The 26207-nt window shown below is 47.3% G+C and overlaps 1 protein-coding gene across 7 annotated transcripts; it reads left to right on the top strand.

The window, feature by feature from the left end:
• Positions 1 to 6097: 6097 nt before the first annotated feature.
• On the top strand, positions 6098 to 20117 carry BMP4 (bone morphogenetic protein 4). Of its 7 annotated transcripts, XM_061428925.1 has the most exons (5): positions 15419 to 15483; positions 15569 to 16242; positions 16471 to 16595; positions 17654 to 18033; positions 18995 to 20117. In XM_061428925.1, the coding sequence occupies exons 4-5, from the start codon at positions 17661 to 17663 to the stop codon at positions 19849 to 19851; spliced, it is 1230 nt and encodes a 409-aa protein (XP_061284909.1). In that variant the 5' UTR covers positions 15419 to 15483; positions 15569 to 16242; positions 16471 to 16595; positions 17654 to 17660; the 3' UTR covers positions 19852 to 20117. The 7 variants fall into 7 exon arrangements, with proteins under 7 accessions (XP_061284910.1, XP_061284906.1, XP_061284912.1 ...); XM_061428926.1 differs by lacking the exons at positions 15419 to 15483; positions 15569 to 16242 and adding an exon at positions 6098 to 6297; XM_061428922.1 differs by lacking the exons at positions 15419 to 15483; positions 15569 to 16242 and adding an exon at positions 13023 to 13345.
• Positions 20118 to 26207: the final 6090 nt, after the last annotated feature.

Below are 26207 nucleotides of genomic sequence, written 5' to 3'. Positions count from 1 at the left end.
TCTCACTGGGTCTCAGTCTTCTCATCTGTAAAACGAGGGGGCTGAGTGTGAAAATCTCGAAGCTTCTGGACCTAGAAGTTCCTGGTCCTGTGATTGAAAGGGAGATGTAGCGTTCCCATGAGAAAGTCATCATAAAACGTGACTGATTTCCTAAGTCCTTCCTTGATGCTCATGACCATTCACATACTACTCTGAATGGAATGGAAATGGAGAGCCTGAGCCAGAAAACCTCAATAAAGCAGGTGTGGTAAATTCCCCAGAAGATAAGCTTTGAGACAGGCTTTTTGTTTTAAATTTCAAAATATTTTTAGGAAAGCGGGAAGGAAGAAAGGAAGGAGAAAAAAAAAATTGATTGAAGTAGTGACCATTTCCTATTCATCATAGGAATCTCAGCACTTCACATACCTCTAGTCTAGCATGTAGGTGACCTCCACAAATGTTGAGTGAGAACAAAAGAAAAAGACTCAGGGTCCACGGCTTTGCCTGATAGCTATGGGATGGCTCAACTTTCAGCAGGTTACCAGGCAAGAACACTTTCACCATTTTACTCTGGAAGTTAGTTCAGTAGTCCAACAGTTGTCTCCTTTATTCTATCCTTGCCTTCAACTCAGTAGCCAGAGTGCTCCTGATAAACTGTAAGGTTCATCATGCGACTTTTCTGTTGCGAACCCTCCAGAAGCTTCCTGACTCACTTGTAATTAAAGCCAAAGCCCTTTCCAGGGCTGGAACTAGGGTAAGGTGACCGAGGCACTGAGGGCAGTTTAAGGAGGTGCTCACTCTCAGGGCCCACCTGCCCTCCCAGGTCCCTGAGAGAGAGCGCCTCCTAACTTTGTGGACCCTCGGCCCTCCCCCATCCCCCTAGACACTGACTCTGACTCTGAGTGAAGACCATCACCATCTAACCTCTCACCCCGCCACCTCTCTGACCTTCATCTCCCTGCACTGGCTCGCTTGCCTCCTGGGGTTTCCCCGACACACACCAGGCCCACTTCCATCTCAGCATTTATGCTGCCCTTCCTTTTGACAAAATGTGGTTTCCTCAGATATCCATTTGGCTGCCTCCCTCATTTCCTTCAGGTCTCTGCTCAAGTGTCACCTTTTCCATAAACCATTCCATGATTGCCCTATTAAAATTCAACCTCATCACCACCTCTCTTTCCCACATTATTTTTATTCTTAGTACCTGTTGCCATCTAGCATGCTATAGTTTGTGTTTATTTTGTCAGTGGTCTGCCTTTCCTACTAGGAAATAGAAAATTACAGGATTTCAGAATAAACAGGGTACAAGCATGCTCAGTCATGTCCAGCTCTTTGTGACCCTGTAGACTGTAGCCCACCAGGCTCCTCTGCCCATGGAATTTTCTAGGCAAGAATACTGGAGTGGGTTGCCATTTCCTCCTCCAGGGTATCTTCTTTACCCAGGAATCGAACCTGTATCTCTTGGATGTCCTGCATCGGCAGGCAGATTCTTTACCACTAGCGCCACCTGGGAAGCCCAAGAATAAACAGTGGTTTACTAAAGGGATCAGAAGAGTATGACTATGAGCTCAGAGTGGTCTTACAAACTGGAACTGTGCCCCTGCTTTCATATATTGAGGTCCTAACCCTCAACGCCTCAGAATGAGACATTATTTGGAAATTGGGTCATTGCAGATATAATTAGTTGAGATCATACTGGGATAGGGTAGACTCCTAACCCAATGTGACTGGTGTCCCAACAGAAAGGAGATTGGGACACAGACATACAGGAAGAACACTGAATGAACAGAAAGGCGGAGATCAGGGTAAAGCCTCTGCAAGTCAAGGAATGCTGAAGGTTTCCAGCGGACCAGCAGCAGCCACAAGAGAGGTGTAGAATAGTCTCTCCGTCATAGCCCTTTGGAGGACCCAACCCTGTTGACACTGTTATCTCTGACTTCTCATCTCTAGATTTGTGAGAGAATAAATTTCTTCTGTTTAAGCCACACAGTTTGTGACACTTTGGTACAGCAGCCCTAATAAACTAATACACATGGTTTGTACATCTGTAAACAATTGTAGAAGGAGGAGGAGGAAGAGAAGAAAGGGAGAAGGAGGTGGTCCAGGAGAGAGGAAGGAGAGAAAGAAGAAATAATGGGAGGCAGTATGTGGCCCACAAAGCCTAAAATACGTGCTGGCTGGTCCTTTACACAAAAAGCTTGTTGACACCTAAAGTTTAGAGATCATATAGCCCATATAATTCATGAAGAAAGGGTGGCCTTTAAAAATAAAATCATGTATCCAAGTTCATACATGTAGTATGAACCCATTTTATCTATACCTAAAACCAGACTATCTGATTTTAAGTCTGTTTTTTAAAAAAATTACACTACCATGACTACCAGACTTTAAAAGATGAGTTCATCAGTTTCCCCTTGTTTAAGTACTGCTGCTAAGTCGCTTCAGTCGTGTCTGACTCTGTGCAACCCCATAGACGGCAGCCCACCAGGCTCCCCTGTCCCTGGGATTCTCCAGGCAAGAACACTGGAGTGGGTTGCCATTTCCTTCTCCAATGTATGAAAGTAAAAAGTGAAAGTGAAGTGTTTAAGTACAAAATGTTACTAAGACAATGTTTCCATCTATTATTCCAGCCTAGAAACCTGAGTTGTTTACAGAAACATATAGTAACCCATAATCTTTTGGAGCAAAGCACTACTATGATCCATATTTTTTCATTTTTGCTTTTGGGCCTTGCACTCCAGCAACTCATTTCCTGTGACACTGGTTCTGAAGCTATAATTCAAACATAAAGATCAGGAACAGTGTCTGCCTGCTCTCCAGAGCTTCTACAAGCTGTGTAGTGTAGAGTTTGGTATTATGCATTTTATGCTAATGAGAAGCAAAGTAGAAGAATTAACTGTTGAAACAAACCCACATACCAGTGCTAAAGACAAAGCTCATGGTAATTCTTTTAATGTACTGCTAACTCAGGAAATTGCAAGATGAATCTATTTTGTCTTCATCAGCTCTGTGACTTAATGGTATAGACCAAAAAAAAAAAAAAGCACCTCATATTCTTGCAAATTCACCTTGGGTGAGGTGTTTAAACATCTGAGGGGTCTCAGTTTTGCCATCTTTTAGCTGCCAAAAATGATAGTTCTTACTGCAAAGGGTTACTGGAAGGGGTATAGGAGTGGAGGGCAGAGGTGTTTTCTTCCCTTCTATGGCTGCTTAATAAGTCAAAGCATGTGCTGTGCTCAGTCACTTCAGTCTTGTCCAGCTCTTTGCAACCTATGGACTGTAGCCACCGAGGCTCCTCTGTCCATGGGATTCCCCACGCAAGAATACTAGAGTGGGTTTCCATGCCTCCAGGGGATATTCCCAACCCAGAAATCAAACCCATAGCTCCCATATCTCTGGTGTCTCTTGCATTGCAGACAGGTTCTTTATCCACTGAGCCACCTGTTGAAGCATAGTTGAAGCATGTTGAAGCATAGATATCACTAATAAAGAGTGCTGTGTATCAATTTCTATTAAGGTGCTAGTGAACCTAAACTGTGGAGGAAATGAAAAGGAAGTAAATGGGTTAAAGACAGTTTTCCGGCAAAGAGTATATGGGAGGACTGAACTTCCCAAGTTCAGAATGCACAAGTACCACAGGAATTACATTACCTAAATCTGAACAAATTTTGCTCATTTTCCAGAATCCCCTCTCTAAAGCAGGAACCTCATCTAGAGCTGAAATCTGGTGTTTGTTAGCTGGGCAGCCTTCAATGATTTACTTAATGTTTCTATGCTGCTGCTGCTGCTAAGTCGCTTCAGTCGTGTCCGACTCTGTGTGACCCCATAGACGGCAGCCCACCAGGATCCTCCGTCCCTGGGGTTCTTCAGGCAAGAACACTGGAGTGGGTTGCCATTTCCTTCTCCAATGCATGAAAGTGAAAAGTCAAAGTGAAGTCGCTCAGTGGTGTCCGACTCTTTTCGACCCCATGGACTGCAGCCTACCAAGCTCCTCTGTCCATGGGATTTTCCAGGCAAGAGTACTGGAGTGGGGTGCCATCGCCTTCTCCATAACGTCTCTATGCCTCTCTTCAAATGTTTAAAAAAAAAGGGGGGGCGGGGAGGGAGTTGATGGGAAGGGAATAACTATAGTATATAAACTGTAAATTGTTTCAAGAATTAAATGAGATAATGAAACTTGAACCCGACAATGTTCAAGAATCCAAAGTATGTTGATTTTTCTTATAAGTATACGGTTGAAGGAAATATGCAAATGTTCACATAATTATAATTATTTACATAATTGTTCATCTAATTATAACTAGCATGTGGAAACCCATCAGCATTTATTTTCATAAATGCCACTAGCCATATGTTTTGTGATCTGTGAAATAGTTTCACATACGCTCCAGCATTTGAGCTACACATTAAAAGTCTCCAGAGTCTTAGGTGGGCAAGTAGGGGCCAGCTAACCTGGGTAGAGCTGAGTTCCAGGTCACACTTCTGCTTTTCTCCCAGGTCCTTTCCCCTGTGTGTGTTGGCCCTAAATGGAGAGACATTTCTATTGTCTCAGTTAAGAGTTACGAACATTTTGCTGTTGGGTGTGAAAGCTGTATCACTGAGTCAAGGTTTGTGTGTGTGCAACTTGGAGACATTATCCCAATAAGGAAGGTTTACCACAGACACTATAGTCTAGAGGTTTTTCAACATTTCCTGGGTCCCAAATCCCTTTGAAAATTTGATAAAATTATCCTTCCTTACATGCACTTTTACACTTACCCCCAAAATTGTATGCTTAAATTTGTGGCTTTCACAGATCCCCTAAATCCTTCTAGGATCCTTAATGAAGCCACATAGCAGGTTTAAGAATCTTTAAGAAGATTAGCATTTAATTTAAATACAACAAAGCCAGCACTCACTTTTATATTCTCCTTAAGGTCTTTAGTTTTTCAGTCCTCCACTTTCTATCCCCATTTTTCCCCTGGATTCTAAAGTAGGGGAAATAAGATGAGACTGAACAAACTCTTCTGATTCTAGCTAAAGATATAATCAGATGCAGGAGTGGCATCATTTTGGTACAAACTGAAGACATATTCTGGGAGTTGGTGATGGATAGGGAAGTCTGGCATGCTGCAGTCCATGGGGTCGCAAAGAGTCAGACATGACTGAGCAACTGAACTGAACTGAACTGAAGACATATTTACCCATTACCTGTAGTTGACACCCTAACATGTTAAGCAACAAAGAAGGAACAAAAAGATATTCAAAATGAAAGACTTCTAAAGCAAAAGGTTCAAAATCCAGCATGTCACCCCTTTGTACTGGGTAATAGAGTTACCCAGTTTCACTTTTAACTCCTTTAGAAAAGGCTGGGGTCCCCTAGGTTGTTTGGCCATGACTCACTGCTCCACCAAAGACTATCTGAAGCCCCTTCCAGCAACCTTACACCTTTTGCTGGGCCTTCTCCATGCCAGCTCCTTGCTCCTCCTCTTCCTAACCTTATAAATCTCACCTGGCCAGTGTTGCATAAACTTGCAGGTACTGCTGTTGGACATGGCGAGTAGAAATAGCAGATCCCTTGAGCCCAGGCACCTGGGGAAACACACTCTTTTCCCTACCTGATGGGAAAATCCAGACTCGCTGCACAACCTGCTGTAAGATGGAACCAGTAGTGGAGAGAGGGGCTATATAACATATACTGTGTGGCCTGCTGTGCTTAGGCTCTTAGTCATGTTTGACTCTTTACGACCCCATGGACTGTAGCCTGCCAGGCTCCTCTGTCCATGGGGATTCTCCTGACAAGAACACTGGAGTGGGTAACCATTCCCTTCTCCAGGGGACCTTTCCAACCCAGGGATGGAACCCAGGTCTCCCGCATTGCAGGCGGATACTTTACGGTCTGAGCCACCAGGGAAACCTATTACATATGCTATACAGATTTAATTTTTGCGACTGTAATGGGGCTCAGGTACCCTGTGCCCCAACGAATCTAAGGGCCGGGACAGCGCTCAGGGAATTGCAGGGAGGAGGAGCAAAATTGTCTCAGGAACCCTAAGTTAGGACCTATCTACCTACCTAGTTACCTACCTACCTATCTTCCTCCCTCCCACCTTTCTATCACCACCCCCACCCCCCGCAGGAATGGCCCAAAGGCTCCAATCTGGAAGACCAAGAACAGTCGGCAGCCTCTCCAGGTCTCACGCGCGGCAGGACGGAGATTCTGTGCGGGCAGCTCACCCCGCCGCCGGGACGCTGGCTTGTTTATTCAAGTGTGCGTCAGATTAGCCACCTGGGGCACAAATCCTGTGAAGAGTCTTAGAGCGAGGCGAGCTCTTGCAGGTAGGAAAGTGTAGCCGCCGCGCTCAAAATAATGCGGGGCTGGCGGTGCGGGGAGCCGGGTGGCCTCCACCCACGCTGTGCTGACACCCCGGGTGCCTGCCAGGTCGCGCGCCGAGGTCCTCGGGGTGGCAGCCCAACCCCGCCTCTGACCCGAGTGGGTGCAGGAAGAGGAGCAGGAGCGATGTGTCCGCAGCCGCCTGAGAGGAGCGAGAGGCGCCTGGGCTGTCTCTGGGCCCGGGTATCCAGGTCGCGGGAGCCGGGCGTCCTTTCGCTCGCACCGGCGGATCGGCCCCCTCCCTACAGTTTAGTCTCTCAACGCCTCTCCGATTTCTCGGACTCCTTGAAGTTGAGTTTGTGTCATCTCTGGGCCTGGCCCTGGGGACGCCAAGGGCCGGAAAAGAGGTAACACGGGCCACATGCACTTCGGACCAATCTCTTCGTGTCTGAGCTGGGACTTGGCATTGGTGAGAGAGGCGCTCCTTCAGAGCCCTATGTTCTGTATTACTTTCCTGTCCCCAGCCCGTCCCCAGTGCAATCCCGCAAGCCAGGGGCCTCTGGAATCTGGAGATGGACCCTATTCCTTTCTCTGATGCTGTTACCGCTGCTCCTTTGGGCTTAATGCATTTTTATCTTATGAAATAAGCATATGGTGTCCCTGACTCCCCCGACCCCAAGACTGATGCTTTATAATGCCCAGTTTGAGCCTCTGAAAGAGGCGAAGGAAGGGAAGGGCTGTACACAGTGCAGATGCCTCCCGGAGCTTCTCTTCCAGCCCACTTGTTCCTGCCCTCCTCAGTTTGAGAAAAACGTTGGGGGGCAGCACCTTGCCCCCTAACTTGGATTGCTTGCACTGGTCCCCAGAGACCAGGTCTTGGTGGTTGCCACTGCTTTACTTTAGGGACCCGAGAGTGGATTTCCTGAAGCCATAGGTCCCTTTCATCCCTGCTGTAGACATAGGGACTACAGATTATGCTTCTAGCTTTGTCCTATGCAGCCCCTTGGCTACCTGAGGTGACGAAATATTGTCTCTAGCTGGTAGGCTGATAGTCAAATAACTTAAAAAAATCATTTTGAAAGAATATTTCTTGTAAACTCTTACTGAAATACAGCACAAGTAGAAAAGTGCACAAATTTCATGTATACAGCCTGATGAGTTTTCACAAAGTGAACACCAACAAGCATTTGTTACATCTATATGTAATCCTTGAGAGGATTACAGATAATATATTATTCTTGAAGAGGACATTAGTGAAGAGGATCTCCCTTTCCCAATGACCTTGATATATTTAGGCCATCTGTGAAAATATCCAAGTTTCGTTTATACAATAACAAGTTCTTGTGTCACAAACCCCTTTGGACAAAGCTTTCCTTGCAAAAGACTCTTAGCATGAAGTAAGGGGAGACAGATAGTATTGCCCAGTTGACATCTGGTTGGGAAACCACAACAACTCATTTGATATAGTCTGATGTCCATGTAGGACTATGCTTCTGCCTCCAAAATTGACCCCACAGTGACACTGCATTTTATCCAGGTCACACTGTTCATGCACAACAGGGAGAGAAAGAGAAGAGTGTATATGCTGAGAATGAAGACATTCCAAGGTTTTAACTTTCTTGCTACATTCCATAATAATTTATTTCCAAACAACATCCCTGCTATAGAATCAAGCGGCTGCAACTGACCTTTTTTTTTTTTTTTAAGAAAGGAAAGCTAAAACAGAGAGAAGCCAAATATCCTGCACTGTGTACCAATCCCATGTTCTTTGTCATAACCCTTCCTTGGAAAGGGAGGAATTTCAGCATCCATGCCCTGTCTGCCATCCACATGTTAAACAAGTTAAGACATAAAAGCAGTCTTTTCATCTGTATGATCTCTCTGCAGTCATCATTAGAGTTCTCTGTCCATTTTTGGTCTGTTTTGATGGATTAAAAATATATTCCAGAAAGTAGCAAGATAACAGTGTAAAGTATAAGGAACTGAAGTCATCTTACATTTTATTTTATTCATGAGAAAATATTAGAATCCAATATCTTTATCTTTGAGTGAGGTGTATCAAGGGTTGACAACAGTCAAATGTTTGGAGAAGGAAAACTTTACAATCAGGTTTCTATTTCTTCTGCTGACCAGCGAAGAGGAAATGGGCTCACATTTTAGCAAGAAGTATAGAGAAAAATTGTTAAAAGTGAGAGGTGTTAGGGATCAGAAAAATCAGAGATGGAAAATGCTTTGGATATGTCATCTAATCTATTATTTCCTATTATTATTGCTCTCACTAGTTATGACTGTCTACTTTGACAGGTATTAGTTATCTTGGCAGAGATTATGTTCCTGGGTCAGATCTATACCAATAAATCATAATGAATGTTAATGCAATGAATACAGATTCAGGTAAACAGCCCTTATTCAGTCAATGCCTGAGATGTGTGAAGTACCAATGATTACAAAATCAACAAGAAATATAGCCCTTTCCTTTAAACAGTTTCACTAGCTAAATAAAAGTCAATACCAGGGTGGCTTCTCACCTACTTTACTCATGTAATCATTACCTTTGCAAAATAATAATAGCCAATATTTATTGAACACTATGTACCTGCCATTTTATTACATTAACTCATTTAATGCTTATAAGAACATTATGAAATAGAAATTGTTATTCCCAGATTACAAAGGAGGAAACCAAGACTCTGGAGGTTAAGTCATTTGACCATGATTTTAACTAATGATATATGTTTCTTGATCTTGAGCCCAAGAAAGACCTATGTGGACTCTGGTCCATCCTCATGTTTTACAATGAGGAAACAGACCCAGCAGAGGTAAGTAGCCTCTTACTTAAGATCACAGCCTTTTCCCGAGCAGGGTCACATAAGTCTTACCCTAAGGTGGGTTATGTAATAAGAGCTGCTGCTGCTACTGCTGCTAAGTCACTTCAGTAGTGTCCGACTCTGTGCGACCCTATAGACGGCAGCCCACCAGGCTCCACCGTCCCTGGGATTCTTCAGGCAAGAACACTGGAGTGGGTTGCCATTGCCTTCTCCAATGCATGAAAGTGAAAAGTGAAAGTGAAGTCGCTCAGTCGTGTCCGACTCTTAGCAACCCCATGGACTGCAGCCTACCAGGCTCCTCCGTCCATGGGATTTTCCAGGCAAGAGTACTGGAGTGGGGTGCTATTGCCTTCTCCGTGTAATAAGAGCAGGAGAAGATAAATTTCTAGGTCGTGATTTTGTTCAGTCTTCTAAGGACCAAGAAGATATCCTGAAATTCTCTGTAACAGTAAGCTGCAAGGATGGAGCTGCTGGTATCCTGGCCTTGAGAAAGCCTCCAGGACAAGCCATGTTAGTCAGAAACTGTGGCCATGGGGATCCACCCTTTTGCAGGCCCAGCTCTCAGCTTGTAGAGGTGAAGTCAGGTTCAGCTAGTCTGAATTTGAATCACCACCTACTAGTTTTGTGACCTTGAGCAACTTATACAAGCTCTCTAAATTTCAGATTCTCATCCATAGAGCTGAAATTTTATGAGGGTCACTGTGAGGGCTAGACAGCAAATATGAAACAAATGGCAAATATTAATAAGAGAAAAACAAATGCCACATGCCTCCTGAGATCCCTTATAATTCCAATTCCATAGCTTCAGCAGACATTCAATAGGCAAAGATTTGAACACTTGATGTGGTTTTTAATCAAGGACTTAGAAGCAAGGACTATTACACCTATAGGATTAGAAATCTTTTCATTTGCAAAAACCTATTTTGTGTGTTCTAGATGTAGTAATACTATGATTACCATATTTAACAGTTTATAAAGCACAAGCTAGGCATATTCCTTACCTGATTAATAATGTCTAGGTGTCAGCCTTTCAGGGGTATCAGCACTGAAATTATAAGTGAAATGACTTTCAAAACAGTAGTTTTTAAGCTTTAGTATACTGGGAATCAGAGAACCTTGTGAAATATGTAGATTTCTGGATCCAGATCTTAGACATCCAGGCCAGGAAATCTGGACTTTTATCTGCACCTCCAGCCTTGTTCTGAAGTTTATGGCCCTCAGAACATACATTGAGAAAGGCTGTTCTAAGGGCTCACTCACTGTCCAGCCCAATGAACAATGAACGAATGCCCTCCATTTAGCAGTAGCAGCAGAGGAGCTCTTGAACGATGATGGATTTCTCTTCCTAATCTATATGCTTTGAGGATACAGTTTCATTGGTTCCGTCCATATTATGTTCTATAAAAACACCAAGATTCCCAAGTAAACTTGAGATGGGGAAAAGACTGGACTGATTGCCCTCACTAATTCTGATCACTAGGCTGTAATCAATTAAGCTCTCTAACCAACAAGTGATTTTTTCTTTGGCATGAGAGAGAAAAAGAGTGAGTGGAAGGAGTTGATAAGATGGTTTGCACCCATCTAAAATGTGGGCTAGAAATAAAGCTGTCTCAAGAGAGCTGAAGCTGAGTTCTCTCCACACACATTGAAAGATTCATATCAGGGTCTCAACCAGGTATGACAGGTGGCTTAATTAGAAACTCCTGAACTATGAGTTTCACAAACTCGTGGGTGGGCCAATGGCCACTTTAGTATCTGGGCTTCAGCAAAATGAGATAACAGCTATCATCCAAAAATATTTAGGTTAAAAAAAATACTATTATCTGGTGCTTTAAAATGAAATGAAATAAGGACATTCTTTTAAGAATAGCATATCACTGTTGAATTCAAGTTTAAATATTAAGGAACATATTTTGTTAATGATTAAAACAGTAGTGATTGATTTAGGGGACTTGGTAAACATTTAATCTGTCCTTATTCCTTACTGAAGGAGCACACTGCCTAGTGCCCCAGGATGGGCATTAGGTAACTATTTAATGGAGTTTTAATTTTGTGTTGTTATTAATAATTAATGTAATTTTGATTATGTTGGAAGCTGGAGGTATATTGTCAGCATCCTTTCAGGGCAGTGGTATTGCCCTGACCTGTTTAATCAGAGATTCTTAGAGGAAGTGGGCTCAGCAGTGATTTAAATTAAAGAAGGTTGATATTTAATAAAACTTCAATTAAAAATTTAAATCACTTTCAAATTAAAAAGGGTCATGGAAATTATCTGGCCTAATTCTTTCATTATGCAGATGAGAAAACTGAGACCCATGAGAATTAAAGGGCTTGCCCAAAGCCATTCAGCTTGTCTTCCTTGTTTGATGTTCTGTTGGGTTAAAAGACTTCACAGGCCTGACTTGGAAAAGATGGCAGGAGACCTTGGCTCTGCTTTCACAGTTGTTTCTCTGATATCATGCACTTTCCACCCTTTTGTAACCTGTGTTCCACACAGGAAGTAGTTCCTGTTTTCTAAATATTGGAAGTGTGTGAAGGTAGTTTTTAGAGAAGAGCTACCTTGGACCAGTATCTTTTTAAGTTAAGACCTAAATGCCCTGCTTGAGACAGTGAAGGGTAATGACTATCCCAGGGAAAGAAATCCAGCACTTTAGTATACCCGTGCTCCATCCTTTAGTATGCCCCTGCCTACCTAGAGCTATGGGCCGTGACCCTCAGCCCTGCCCTGCAGCCAGAGTAGCTCCAGAGCAGAGGCTGTGATTTAATTCAGGGCTCTGGGCGAGTCTCATTAACCTGGCTGTACTTCCCCTTCAGTGTGTGTAAAACAGAGAGATGATGCTGATATCTTCCTCACTGCTCCATCAGAGGCACTGTGTGAATTTAGCTCCTGTTTGGGAAGGTTTTAAAGCTATACATTCCACCTCCCTGCTAATATGATTAATAGCACTTTCTTAATGGAAAGGGCCAACTCCTCATCTTCCTTCTTCCTTTAAAAACAGACCAAAGGGTATCTTTTCTTGTGTCCCTGTGGCCGTAAAGGTTGTTGCTTCTATGGTTGTTACCTCTTTAGAACATCAGATTGCTGAGGTTAAGGATTCTTAGGTGCACCACAAGTAAACCACAACATCAAAAATCAACAATAACAACAACAAAAATAACTAACTGCCTTGTCGGTTCTTTGAACTTCTGAGTTACAAACAGACTTTTCTGTTTGTGTAAAACCGTGGCCCCATCCTGTCTCCAAGCCACCTCTGTCCTCAGAAGGGTTAGGTCTAGAGGGGCAGAATGTCTACTAGGGGTGACTTTCTGAGGGTCATCACAAAGGCTTTACACAAGCATTAAAAAAAAAAAAAAAGTTTTGGAAGGAAAGTCATCTTTTAATAGCCAAAGAGGTACCTCTTTTAGGCACACAGCTCTGAGCACAGCCTGTTTCTCAACGTTTGGAAATCCTTTAACAGTTTATGGAAGGCCTCCCTTTAAACCAATCCAACAGCTCCTTTCTCCATAACCTGATTTTAGAGGTGTTTCATTATCTCTAATTATTCGGGGTAAATGGTGATTACTCAGTGTTTTAATCATCAGTTTGGGCAGCAGTTACTCCTAAAGTCAGGGAAGCCCAGACTCCCATGGGTATATTTGGAAGGTACTGCGACTAGTCGGTGCATGCTTTCTAGTACCTCTGCACGTGGTCCCCAGGTGAGCCCCGATCGCTTCCCAGAGCTGGACACAGCGGCGTCCCAGCTCGGGCGGCGGCAGCGGCGGACTCCGGCGCTGACTGGGTTTCCGGGACCAGGGCCTGCGAGGCCAGGCCCGGCGGCTGGATGGGAGGATGTGGGCGGGGCTCCCATCCCAGAAAGGGAGGCGAGCGAGGGAGGAGGGAAGAAGGGAGGGGCTGCCGGGGAAGAGGAGGAGGAAGGAAAGAAAGAAAGAGAGAGGGAAAGAGGAGGAAGAAGATGCAAGAAGGCAGAGGAGGAAGGAGGGGGGGAACGGGAGCGGAGCTCGGCCCGGAAGCTAGGTGAGTTTGGCATCTGAGCCGAGGGACCCGAGCCTGCGACGTCGCTGCTGATCAGTGCTGAGTATCTCGCCTCTCTCCCTGATGGGATTCCCGTCCGCGCCGTCTCGAGCCTGCTGCGCCCCAGTCTTCGGCCCTCGCCCAGGTTCACTGCAGCTGTTCAGAGGTCCCCAGAAGCTGCTGCTGGCGAACCCGCTACTGCAGGGACCTATGGTGAGCAAGGCTAAACCTGGCGAAGGGCGGAGTGGGGTGCTGAGGCGCATCCTTGAGGGGAGAAGTAGGGGATTCTGGTTGTGGTGGAGGCAAAATATGTTACCCCCGCCCCCCAAAGGTGGTACTAGAGGTAGGGATGCTGGTGCTGAAAGACACTTCCATATACACTTATTGCCTCTGCCCCGACCACTTTCTCCGTTCGGTAGCCCCGGGCGACTTCACCGTTTAGTAGGTTCGGGACAGGAAAAAAGGGGAGAGGAGAAGCCTTTCGTTGGAGGTCGTTGGGAAAGACTATGGGATCTTAAGCGGAACATGCCGCTCGTGGACTAGCATTTGCGACTGTCCGGCGGGAAGAGTCGGAGAGAAAAGGGAGAGGTGGCTCTGAGGTCCGGAGAAAGTGAGGGGATTGAGGGGCGTCGAGGTGGAGAGAGAACACCTAACCTGGGCTGGTTCGGTGGTGGGAAGCGCAGTTCTGCGGTTTCTGGAGCGTGCGCGCCGCCGGAGGGCTGCGTCTAGGGGAGTGTCACCCAACCCAGCCAGCCCCCAGTAGGCGAAAGCCCCTGAGCGCAGGCGAACCGCAGTTGCCCAACACGCCTACTCCACGAGCTATTCTCGTGGAGTTGGAGCATCCAGGGAGTTGCTCTTCCATCATTTCATGGTGTAGGGTCTGTCGGGACGATGGCCGGGATGCTAGCCGCTCTGGGGATGCAGGTTCCTGGGTTGTCGTGTCCTTCGGAGAGTCGCTGGCAATATGCACATCGGACGCACTGCTCTTACTGGCCCTCCCGGCCCAAAGCCGACGGGAGAGGGTCCTGGGGTTCTCAGGTCCCTGCAGACCCCTGCCCGCGGGAGCTGGGCCAGCGGCCTTAGACGCTTCCCGGGCACCAACTGGTGGATGGTTAGCATCGCGTTTTATGAGCTGAAGTCTTTGTGAGACATTAAAACCTCGAAAGACATTGAGTTGGTAAACTGAGGCCAGCTCTGAACAAACTTTGGAGTTAGGAGAAAACTCGAGCAAGAAAGGAAAAGACAATTGCCACAAGATCCATCCCAGACCCCCAAGAAAAATTTCTGGAGACGAAAGTGATTTTCGGCTTTTATCTCTTAATTAAGAAAATTGGGGGAGAAAAATGTGATTAGAGAAGAATCCTTCTGAATCTGACACTGAAACACAACTCCCTCTTCCCCAGGTTTCTGGGTTTTAGCGCAGCGCGCTCTCGCGCGGCGCCCTGGAAGATTCTTAGGGTCGGACGATGGTCTGGGGACTGCGGGGCTCCCGCCCTTTCCACTGTCCCTTCGCCCGCGGGGACCGGCCCTTCTTCGTCTGCTTTTCCCATTTCTGGAGCTCCTCCCACGGGCATTTTGAGGGGTCTAGGCGTCTCAAAACTCTTTGCTCTTCCAAACCCTTTCGCAGTCAGCCCCAGCCGTGGCTCGGGAGCGGGAAAACCTAAAGCCGGTCAAAAAGCAGCGCGACTCTCGCCGGGTGTGGACCGTCGCGCAGGGGCGCCAGCGGCCTCCGCAACTCGGCCAGCGCGGTGTCTGGCGGCGCTGGGCAGCCGCGGCCGGAGAGAGGGCTAAGCGCTTGATCCTCTCCCCCTCTTCCTCCAAGTGCCCCCAAGTTTGCTAGGGAGAGTGAGGTGGGCAACTTGAGCCCTTGAGCTCTGAAGCGACCCGAAGCAGCATCTGGGAACAACCCCAGGAAAGGGCAGCCGGTGCCCTGCGCTTTGCAGCGGGAATCGTGGGACTCGGGACCCTGGGGCGGGCCGGGCTGCCGCAGAATTGCGTGGGTCAGGATTTTGAAAAGGCCCCGGGCTGCCGCAGTTGGTAGGTCAGGTTTTTTTATTTCTTCTTCTTCTTTTAAGGCCCCTGTGCTGAGCGACCCACGCATGCAGCATCTTTGGTTAGAATCAGAACCCTAGTAATTCCTTGAGCTGTGGGTTGGTAAAATTCTTGAAGAAATATTTGCTGCGACTCTGCAGCTGGTGCAAAGGAGGAAGGGGGTGGGGGAGGAAGTGGCGGGGGAGGAGTGGTGGTTTAAAAAAGACGAGCTGGGGAGAGAGCGAGAAAGAGAGACGCAGACGCAGAGGTCGAGCGCAGGCCGAAAGCTGTTCACGGTTTTCACGACTCCTGGGAATGCGGTGGGATTTCCTTTCTGCGGCGGGTCGGGAGTTGTAAAACCTCCGCGACCTTGAGACCTGAAACATGTGATGCGCCTTTTCTCAGGAGATGCCTCTTTACGAGTCTGTCGCGAGCCTTGCATCCCTGCGCCTGCCGCCGTGCCTTGAATGGCCCGCCGACCACTTTGGGGATTTGCTTTGCTTGACGGGGGATCGCCGTAGTGCGGAGTTTTTCTCCGTAAAGGAACGGGAGGAAGGAGCCTAGCGGCGGCTTTCTCACCACCTTCCCACACCGATAACCGCCTAAATATCTCCCCCTCCCGTCCCGCGCGACAGGGTCCGCAGCTTTGGGCTGGGAGCTAAAGCGGCTGTCCAGTTCTTCTCGACATTCTCAGGCGTTCGCCAGGGGGTGACTAGCTGTCACTGGGAGCAGTATTTGGCCTCTCCGAAACCCTGGGGAGGAAGTGGGGTGCGCGCGGCGTGTGTGTTTGTGTGTCCCTCAGCGCTTTCCTTTTTAAATGACCCTCGGTGTTGAGGCTTTCGGCGGCTGAAACTCCGCGGCCCCCTATCCCGGCCCCACTGGAGGCGGGCTCGCGCTGAAAGGCGCAGCCCCTACGGTACTCCCCAGACCCTTGGCTTCAGGCCGCTGGCACGAGGGCCCAGCCCGACGCCCCGAAGGCTACAGGTAGGGGCGAGGACCACGTCCTCCACGCGCCGCACCCAGACACCCGCCGAGGGCTCCGCAGAGCGCCACGGCGAGCTCCTCCCGGACCGCTGGAGGTTTGGGGCTGCGGGCGGGGAGGCCGGCCTCTCCGGGAGGGGGTGGGGCCCGGGGCGGGAGGGGTTGGGGGCGGGGGCGGGCGCGCGGGCCCTTTCACCGCCCGCTTCGGGGAGGGCGGGCTCCTCCGTGCGTGGGGCGGGGCCTCTGCGCTCACGTGACTCATAGGGGCTGGAAGAAAAACAGAGTCCGTCTGCGCCAGTCTCATTATATTCAAATATTCATTTTAGGAGCCATTCCGTAGTGCCATCCAGAGCAACGCACTGCCGCAGCTCCTCTGAGCCTTTCCAGCAAGTTTGTTCAAGATTGGCTGTCAAGAATCATGGACTGTTATTATATGCCTTGTTTTCTGTCAGTGAGTAGACACCTCTTCCTTCCCTCTTCCCGGGAATTCACTCTGCCCTCCCCACCCGCGCTCGCCTTGTGTCCCTCCCGTCGGACCTTCCTTCCAGAGTCCACACTCTTCTTTCTGGCAGCGCTGTCGCTTTCTTCTAGGCCGGGCAGCCACTGCGCTCGGAGCCTACCGGTTCTGGTTAAAGTGCAGCTTGCTCCACTGGCTCTCTGTCTGATCACTGCGTTACAAGAAAGGGGAGCGAGAAGGGGCTGAACAAACGGAAAGTCCTCAGTCGGGGGAGTTGACCGCCCCCCTCCCCACATGACTGGGAGCACCCAGTGCCCCTGTGGCGCGCTCCTAGCTGCTTGTCAAAACTCACAGAGGTCGCCCTTGGAATCATCCCCTCCCACACCCCCTTCCCTGGGAGTGAGCGAGAGGGCGCGATCAGATGCTTTTTGCTGGGCATTTCAAAACTCCTCAGCCACAGTAAAATAAACCCTCTGGCCACTCGGTACGCTCCCAGATCCTGCCGCCCCGTGTCTTCACCCTGCTCCTGCTTCTCTGCTTTCCCTCCCTCCGAACCAGCTGGAAGTTGTGGAAGTCGGGCTAGGAAGGGCGGAGGAAGAAGGGGGGTGGAGGAGAAGGGAGAGAGAGGCTGAAGGTCTGAAGTGGAGAGGAGAGCGCTGGCATTTGAACTCTCCCTCCCCCACCCTTCTTTACCTTCTCACTGTTAACTGTTTATCCCTAAAGAAGCCAGGCTGAGATCATGGCTCAGATAGCAGTTGGGACAAAAAAAGATTAACAGGATGGAGGCTATCTGATTTGGGGTTATTTGACTGTAAACAAGTTAGACCAAGTAATTACAGGGCAATTCCTACTTTCAGGCCGTGCATGGCTGCAGCTGGTGGTGGTGGGGGGGGGGTGTGTGTCAGAGGAAGACACAAACTTGATCTTTCTGACCTGTGTTACTTCTGGACCCTCTAGCTGTAGCTCTCCACGCCTATGCAGAGACATCTCTATTTCTCTCTAGTTATTGGTGTTTATTTATTCTTTACCCTTTCACCTCCTCCCCTCCCCAGAGACACCATGATTCCTGGTAACCGAATGCTGATGGTCGTTTTATTATGCCAAGTCCTGCTAGGAGGCGCGAGCCATGCTAGTTTGATACCTGAGACGGGGAAGAAAAAAGTCGCCGAGATTCAGGGCCACGCGGGAGGACGCCGCTCAGGGCAGAGCCATGAGCTCCTTCGGGACTTCGAGGCCACACTTCTGCAGATGTTCGGGCTGCGCCGCCGCCCGCAGCCTAGCAAGAGCGCAGTCATCCCGGATTACATGCGGGATCTTTACAGACTTCAGTCTGGGGAGGAGGAAGAGGAAGAGCAGATCCAGGGCATCGGTCTGGAGTATCCTGAGCGCCCCGCCAGTCGGGCCAACACCGTGAGGAGCTTCCACCACGAAGGTCAGTCCCTTACCTGGAATCTGGACTGGGGTGGGGCAGTGGAAGCTGTGGGAAGGCGAGGAGTTCAGGTTACATCAGAGCCCCAAATCCAGGAGACTGGGAAAAGAGAGCTGCTTACCTTCAAGAGTCTCCAGAGCTGTGGCTGAATTTATTTTTTGGAGACAGAAGGGAAGGGAGGGGTCGGCGAGAAGGGAATGACACCACTCAGACGTGGGTTAGCCCCTGCGGTGTGTTTTTGCTATATCAAAGCCTTTTATGCCAGGTTTTCTGCCTTTTTTTTTTTTTTTCCAAAGCACCTACTGAATTTAATATTACAGCTGTGTGTTTGTCAGGTTTATTCAATAGGGGCCTTGTAATCCGATCTGAATGTTTCCTAGCGGATGTTTCTTTTCCAAAGTAAATCTGAGTTATTAATCCACCAGCATCATTACTGTGTTGGAATTTATTTTCCTCTCTGTAACATGATCAACAAGGCATGCTCTGTGTTTCCAAGATCGCTGGGGAAATGTTTGGTAACATACTCGAAAGTGGAAGAAGAGGGAGAGGGTGGCTGTGTGCATGTTCCCTCCTGCCTCTGCTCTGTTGGCCCCTCTTCTTCTTTACAACCACTTGTAAAGAAAACTGTGTACACAAAGCCAAGAGGGCTTTAAAAGGGGAGTCTGATGGTGGTGGAGTAAGGAGTTGACACATGGAAATTATTAGACATGTAAAGGAGGTTGGGAGATTCTGTCTTTGGTGCTTGCTGAATGCTAGCTAGGCTTGGCTGGTCTGCTCACTGCCTCATTTATCTGCTCTGTGAAATTAAAGGTATGCTTATTTCTCCCAAATAGGCTTCCACTATAAACAGAGTTCACTACTCATCACCCAACTCTTAGCTGTTTCTTGACTTTTCAGTCTCTGAAAAAGCTCATTTGCTTTTTTTCTCTGTTCTCTTATTTTTTTCCTCCCCAATGGTGCCTAGAACATCTGGAGAACATCCCAGGGACCAGCGAAAACTCTGCTTTTCGTTTCCTCTTTAACCTCAGCAGCATCCCAGAGAACGAGGTGATCTCGTCTGCCGAGCTTCGACTCTTCCGGGAGCAGGTGGACCAGGGCCCTGACTGGGAGCAGGGCTTTCATCGTATAAACATTTATGAGGTTATGAAGCCCCCGGCAGAAGTGGTGCCTGGGCACCTCATCACACGACTACTGGACACAAGACTGGTCCACCACAATGTGACGCGGTGGGAAACTTTTGATGTGAGCCCTGCAGTCCTTCGCTGGACCCGGGAGAAGCAGCCCAACTATGGGCTGGCCATTGAGGTGACCCACCTCCATCAGACACGGACCCACCAGGGCCAGCATGTCAGGATTAGCCGATCGTTACCTCAAGGGAGTGGGGATTGGGCCCAGCTCCGGCCCCTCCTGGTCACCTTTGGCCATGATGGCCGGGGACATGCCTTGACCCGACGCAGGAGGGCCAAGCGTAGCCCCAAGCATCACCCACAGAGGGCCCGGAAGAAGAATAAGAACTGCCGGCGCCACTCGCTCTACGTGGACTTCAGTGATGTGGGCTGGAATGACTGGATTGTGGCCCCACCAGGCTACCAGGCATTCTACTGCCACGGGGACTGCCCCTTTCCACTGGCCGACCACCTCAACTCAACCAACCACGCCATTGTGCAGACCCTGGTCAACTCTGTCAATTCCAGTATCCCCAAAGCCTGTTGTGTTCCCACCGAACTCAGCGCCATCTCCATGCTGTACCTGGATGAGTATGACAAGGTGGTTCTGAAAAATTATCAGGAGATGGTAGTGGAGGGATGTGGGTGCCGCTGAGATCAGGCCTTCTTTGGGGACACACACACACACACACACACACACACACACACACACATCCCATCCACTACTCACCCACACACTACACAGACTGCTTCCTTATAGCTGGACTTTTATCTTAAAAAAAAAAAAAAAGGAAAAAAAAAATCTAAACATTCACCTTGACCTTATTTATGACTTTACGTGCAAATGTTTTGACCATATTGATCATATATTTTGACAAAATATATTTATAACTACATATTAAAAGAAAAAAATAAAATGAGTCATTATTTTAAAGGTAAACTAAGTTCTTTTTATCTTCAATTCTTTCTCTTTTCCTACACTCTGTCTCTTTTGGAGGAGATTTTTTTCTGTTAAGGTGGGGTTGGGGTACAGCAGAGGGTGGTACCTGGGGGTGGTTAAGTTGGAAGACAGGAAGTAGAATGATGGTGGAGGATGGGAATCGCCAGGGTGAATTGTTCTCCACTTCTGTTTAATGTTAACAAGGATAAGGAGGCAGCACCCTCTCCCATCTGGATGGCACATGCCTTGGAGAAACAGTGGGATGAAAGGAGTAGGCTGGATTAAAGACTCAGTTTTGGGCTCCTTGTATATCCTCTGTTTTTGTTCACCTGTTAGAGGTGTGTCCCAGCAGAGTGTGATGGGTAAAAGTCTCAGCTCTAGGGAAATGGTTCCCACTTCTGCTTTTATGATACCTCAGGGTGTCTCCAGTTGCTACAGGCACCGATATTTTCACACCAAAATGAATTTGCACACTCACATTTTCATGTGTCGGTGTGCGTGTGTTAGGAATTTTTTGGTTGCTTTTGTGTGTGTGTGTCTTTTGAGAAGTGGATTTTATCCAAAAAGGCAAATAATCTGCCTTACTTTCCAAAGGTTTGGTGATCCGCTATTTTAATATACCACATGGTAGAAAATTCTCCAGTGTCTCTGAACTTTCCCCTCTTGTCTCCTGTTCCCCCAGATGAAGGCTTCCATTGAGTTCAAAATTCCAAGAGATTGAGCCGGGTAAGGACTGGCAATGGGGTCAGATACTGAAAGATCAGAATTTCTAAGTGGGCATTATGAAAGTGTCCCACTGAATAGAATCAAATACCAACTCCCTTGATCTCTGCTCTCCTCCCCACTTCCCTGAAGCTGGGCAGTAAGTGATATACCTGGTGGATGTGATGTTCTGAGCCAGGGTTTCTTCAAGCAGAAAGCTCAGTTTGGGGCCAGACTAAAGAAGGAAAATGCTGATGTGCTTGAGCAGTCTGTCCCTGAGTTCAAGGCTTCCAGTGAGGCACAGAAGTGGCTTTCTGGAAGGACAGGGATATAGGGGCTCAGAACCAGAGGATATTTGCATTTTCTTACTCTCCACCAGCAACTACATTATGCCTTGGGATGTTAGTTTGTTTGGGCTCATTTTGTGTGTGTGTGCATGGGCTTGGATGGGTTTGGGGCAAAAGCAGTGTGTCTCTGTGTAGTGTGTGGGGTGGGCTGTTAGGAGTGCATTATTTGCCCTAGGATGTAGGTGTGAGTGGCAGTGGTGGTGCTGTGTGCCCCCCCTCACCACCATTCCTGTACACACACTCTTCCATGTGCTCTTGGGGGTGGGGTGGGTGAAGCAGGACTCATTTTTGTTTTTAATTACTGAAGTCCTACAATCCTCCGAAAGGAGCAGCTTAGTGGAAACCAATAAAAATAGAAGTGGAGCGGTTGCCAAAGCCCCAGCTCCCTGGAGAGCACAGGTGGAGAGAGGAGATCAGAGCCCCAGGCAAAGGCAGCAAGACTCCACAGTTCCTCCAAAACTCCCTGCGAAGAGGGTTACTTCCCCCCTCCCCCAGCCCCCCAGGTCGCTGCCCCTTTGATTAATAGTAAGGAGGTCGAATAAATCATTTAGGGGAAGCCCATTATGCGTTCCCCTCAGGCAGCCTCGTCTTGTTTTGCCCGTTTTCCAGCAACTTTCTGAAACGTCCCTGTCATTGAAGAGGAACCCGCAGATCTCTAGTACTTGGGCAAATTATCCGAGGGCAAATCCTGAGCCCAGTGGCTGCCAGGCTCCGGTCACTTTCTAGCAACCACCTTCCCCCAAACATCCACCCTCCTCTACTGGCTTATTTTCAGGAATGGATAATGTTGTTTATTTGTTCAGCCAAATATTTGGTCTGGGGAATTTACCGTGAAATTCTGTGAATTGCATATACCTAGTTAACAAAATAGTCCTAATGTCACAAAATGTTAGCATGGAAAACAATGAGCTATGGTCAGTTTTAACTCTTCGAAGTCTGTTTGAAGGCATAGTCCGGGAAGATAAGGAATTGAATGTGTATGATTATTTAATTTAGGTTTCAGGTGGTTTTTTTTTTTTCTTTTTACACTTTTGACTAATAACGCTCGACCGAGTACCTTACGGAGGCTGTAGGGTGATTCTTGTCATTGCTTTTGGATCAAACCCCATCCACCCACCCCACCGAGTGTCCCGCCCGCCCCCGCCCCCAGAATAATGTTCCCATTACTTAAAGATGGGGCGGGAGCATCACTCGAGTTCAACAAAGTCGTAACCACATCAGAGGAGTTGCTCGGTAGATCCCTGTCCAACCCTGAAACTGGAACCGGCTTCCTAGGAGCTTAAGAAAAAAAAGCTGGGGGGGGGGGGGTGGCCCACATTCCCCGACTTTCGTTGCATAATTCGCCCTGAACCTGCCAGGTGACCTGCTGACTTTGTTTTCTGTCTTGACTGTGCCTCATTCCACCACCCCCTTGCCGCCGGGCAGCGCCACACTGAGAGGGCTCAGGGCAGCCGAGGAGCTGGCAGCCCCCAAGGATCACCCGGCCTTGGCGGGTTGTCAAGGTTGGTGGCGGGCTCCGCCTCCTCCACCCGCCCCCCATCCCCCGCCAACAACGCCCCTTTCCGGAGCTCCAGCCCCACTGCAGTGGGGATGGCAGGGGGCGTCCTCCCTGCTGGGGATCAAATGGCGCACCCGGGGGCTGCGTGTAGCAGCATCGAGGGCTCTCCCGGTGCGGCCAGATCGCAGGGGGACCCCGTGCGCAGGTGAAGCCGGATCTGATTATCTCACGCGGGTGCGAGTTGTAAAGGCAGGTCCGCAGGTTTCTCGCCAAATAAGGTCAAGCAGCCACGCGGGGTGTGGAGTCTGGGGAGAAAGCTCGCCTGGGTAGACCCCTGTAAGAGGGGTCGAGATCTTGGGTTTTCAGTAGGGGTGGAGAGCAAGAGTTAGGGAGCTCACCGTGGGCTCACACCTTGGAGAGACTGAATGGGGCACGCGCGGGTGGGGAGCAGAACGAGGGCAGACTTTCAGACGGGGCTGGCTCGCCGCCCTCTCCGCTGCCTCAGGACATAGAGCCCAGGGTGGCGGTTGGGGGCGGGGGAGGGGGTTCGGCTGAACCGCCACCACGCCTTTCCCATCTGTTGGGGAAGGGAGGGGAATAGAGGAGGCTGGGGTGTGCACCAGTGGAGTTGGCTGATTTCTTTCAGAAATGAGATGCCAAGCCGGTAATACTTGACAGCACCTCAGCTGACCTCCTCTGGACCAGGGAGTCACAGTGCCGCGCGTCGCTCGCCACTCAAAGGCCGGAGCTCAGGATGGTGTTAATATTACATAAGGGGAACCTAGGAGAATACAGCTTCTGACCCAAGTCTCCAAACTTTCCTTAATGATGCTTTTGTTTCAGCAAAGAGCAAATTGTGTAAGATATACACACTCTTTTTAAAGTGAAATGCATGCTAAGTCGCTTCAGTCGTGTCCAGCTCTCTGCGACTCCATGGATGATAGCCCACTAGGCTCCTTTGTCCATGGGATTCTCCAGGCAAGAATAATGCAGTGGGTTGCCATGCCCTTCTCCAGGGGATCTTCTGATCCATGGATCGAACCTGCGACTCTTTTGTCTCCTGCATTGGCATGTGGGTTCTTTACCACTAGCGCCACCTGGGAAGCCCTTTAAAGCGAAAAGAAGAGTGCGAAAACAACGTTGGTGACCTTACATTACCTGAGAATCAGAAGGTTGTTAGTATTCCCTAGAGCAGTTCAGGGCTTCCCTGGTGGTTCTCAAGGTAAAGAATCTGCCGGCAATGCAGGAGACCTGGGTTCCATCCCTGGATGGAGAAGATCCCCTGGAGAAGGGAATGGCTTCCCTCTCCAGTAGTCTTGCTTGGAGGATTCCTTGGACAGAGGGGCCTGGAGGGCTACATTCCATCTGATCCCAAAGAGTCAGACACAACTGAGTGACTAACACTGAAGAGTTTAAGATAATTGGTGGGCTGTCAAGTAAGAAATGATACAGAATTACTTAGGTGAACCCTTTGAGATAGACTAGCACAATTTTGAAAACTTAACTGGGAGTAGGTTAAGTGTTAGCAATTGGACCCGGGTGGTATTGCAAGGGTCCCATTTTTCTATACTTTCAGCATTTAGGAGTAAACGAAGGGGTCAAAACTGCAGTGGTCACTCATGAAGAAAAGTGGCTTGTTTTAGGGGAAAATAATTGATTGCTTTAATATTTTTTTAAAATCACAGGAACTTTTGAAAGATGAATTAAAAATTAAAGATGTGCAACACTTAGTCCTAGAAGAAAATAATATTTCTCACTGAGGAAGCCATTTGAAATCACCATAAGTCACCTTACTTGAGGAATTAACTGAGTGAAGCAAGTTCCAGTTGTCTCTGCTTTTTCTCTTTTCAAAATATTCTCTATAAACCCTGAATGTAAATGCTGTTATATAGTTCAAAACAAACAACTCAGAAAATATAATACTGTAGTGCTAACTACTATCGAAATGCTTGTTTCAAAAATGTGAAATTTCAGAAAAAGGATGGAACAATAATTTGCTGAGTTACGTTTCTTAAGAATTTCTTAGGGCCTGCTTTCGGTAAGTAGGTTTCATCACATTCTTGAAGAAAAGATCTCATTGATCTCTCTTGACTCTTTATAACTTGATTTCTAATAAAATATTTAAAAACAAGACCTCTATCATAAATCCTTGAGCCCTGTAGCCAAGGTGCAAGTAGATTCTAGTTTTGCATAGTTTCATTGTCATTACTTTAGCAATATCTTTAGTTTTATTAACTGAAGGCCTGGCCAGCAGATAATTTTCTAAAGGATCCAAAGCACACTGATTGAGAGTTTAAAACACTGGGCTCTATCATTTACCCCTGAAATTGTTTCTCTGTCCCTCTGGTATCAGCAACTATCATGTACATAGTTGCCCTTGATTCCTTTGAGAAAAGATATAATAACTATGTTCATCTCAAGGCTCATGCTAATTTTTTAATCCTTGTCATTTGGTTTTCAAAGCAATTTGTTATTGAGGTAGGACCCAGGGGAAGAGCCAAAGACATGCACATTATAAGAGAGGGAGGGAGAGAAAGAATTTCTAATTGAATTCAATTTGCTTTAGCCTTCAAAAGATGATTATGAAAAACAATAAAGTACTCTTTTTCTATGGTAACAACAGGTATGGTTAAAGCTATACCCATTTTCCTTTGAATTCACCTAGGATTCCAAAGTAGAAAAAGATGTATCTTTTAAGAACTTATAAACCTTCTTTGATTAGTCTGTGAGTGCTATATGAAGCAGACTTAACTTCACATCCAGAAAGTTTGGACTCAAGGAGTTAATGTGCAATTATAATATCGCATTCCAGTTGCTTAGATGCAAGTATCTCTTTCCTCCTCTATTGTTTCTAGTTTTTATTAAAATGAAGTTGGAAACATTTTTATAAGAGAGCAAATTTACTTATAACTTCCTCATCTTAAAACTATTCCAGTCTTTCTATTTTCTTTACATTCTTTGCTAATGTATTTACAAGTTTTCATAAAGCTTTTATTTTGTGTTCCATTTTTCTTAATTTCAAATAAATATTATAACCTTAATGTATTTTATGTCTCAAATGAATGGTTTATATCTATGTTAATGTGAATCACCTTTGTGAAAATATGCTGGCTGTAAAACAGTCATCCTCTGGTAATTTTACACAGCCTGATTATAATAACAGAGCTGTGGGCATCACTTCGAAATTTCATTAAGATTCTTAACGACTCTTAAGGCTCAACATAAATGTTGTGGTTCCAGTATTAAACAGAATGCTCCTTGTTTGTTCTAAGTATCCTAAAAAGTGGCTTACCTGACTATCACAAACTTTTATACTGCAGGACTCATATCCACCTGATTTACTCATTGTGAGCATATGTTCTTTTAAGACCTACACAAGGAGAGACATGTTAAAGGTCTCTGAAACCTTTAGGTTGAGCAATTTCCTACTGGATTCAATGTGTGTCCCCCATTTTCTTGCCCTAACTTCTCACATCAGGTTTCTTGGGGATTGAGGGTAATGAAAAAGGGAGGCAGAATTATTT

This window comes from Bos javanicus, chromosome 10 (assembly GCF_032452875.1).
Source record: "Bos javanicus breed banteng chromosome 10, ARS-OSU_banteng_1.0, whole genome shotgun sequence".
Classification (NCBI taxonomy): domain Eukaryota; kingdom Metazoa; phylum Chordata; class Mammalia; order Artiodactyla; family Bovidae; genus Bos; species Bos javanicus.
Note: the sequence above shows the minus strand (reverse complement) of the source record. Positions and strands in the feature narration are given on the sequence as shown.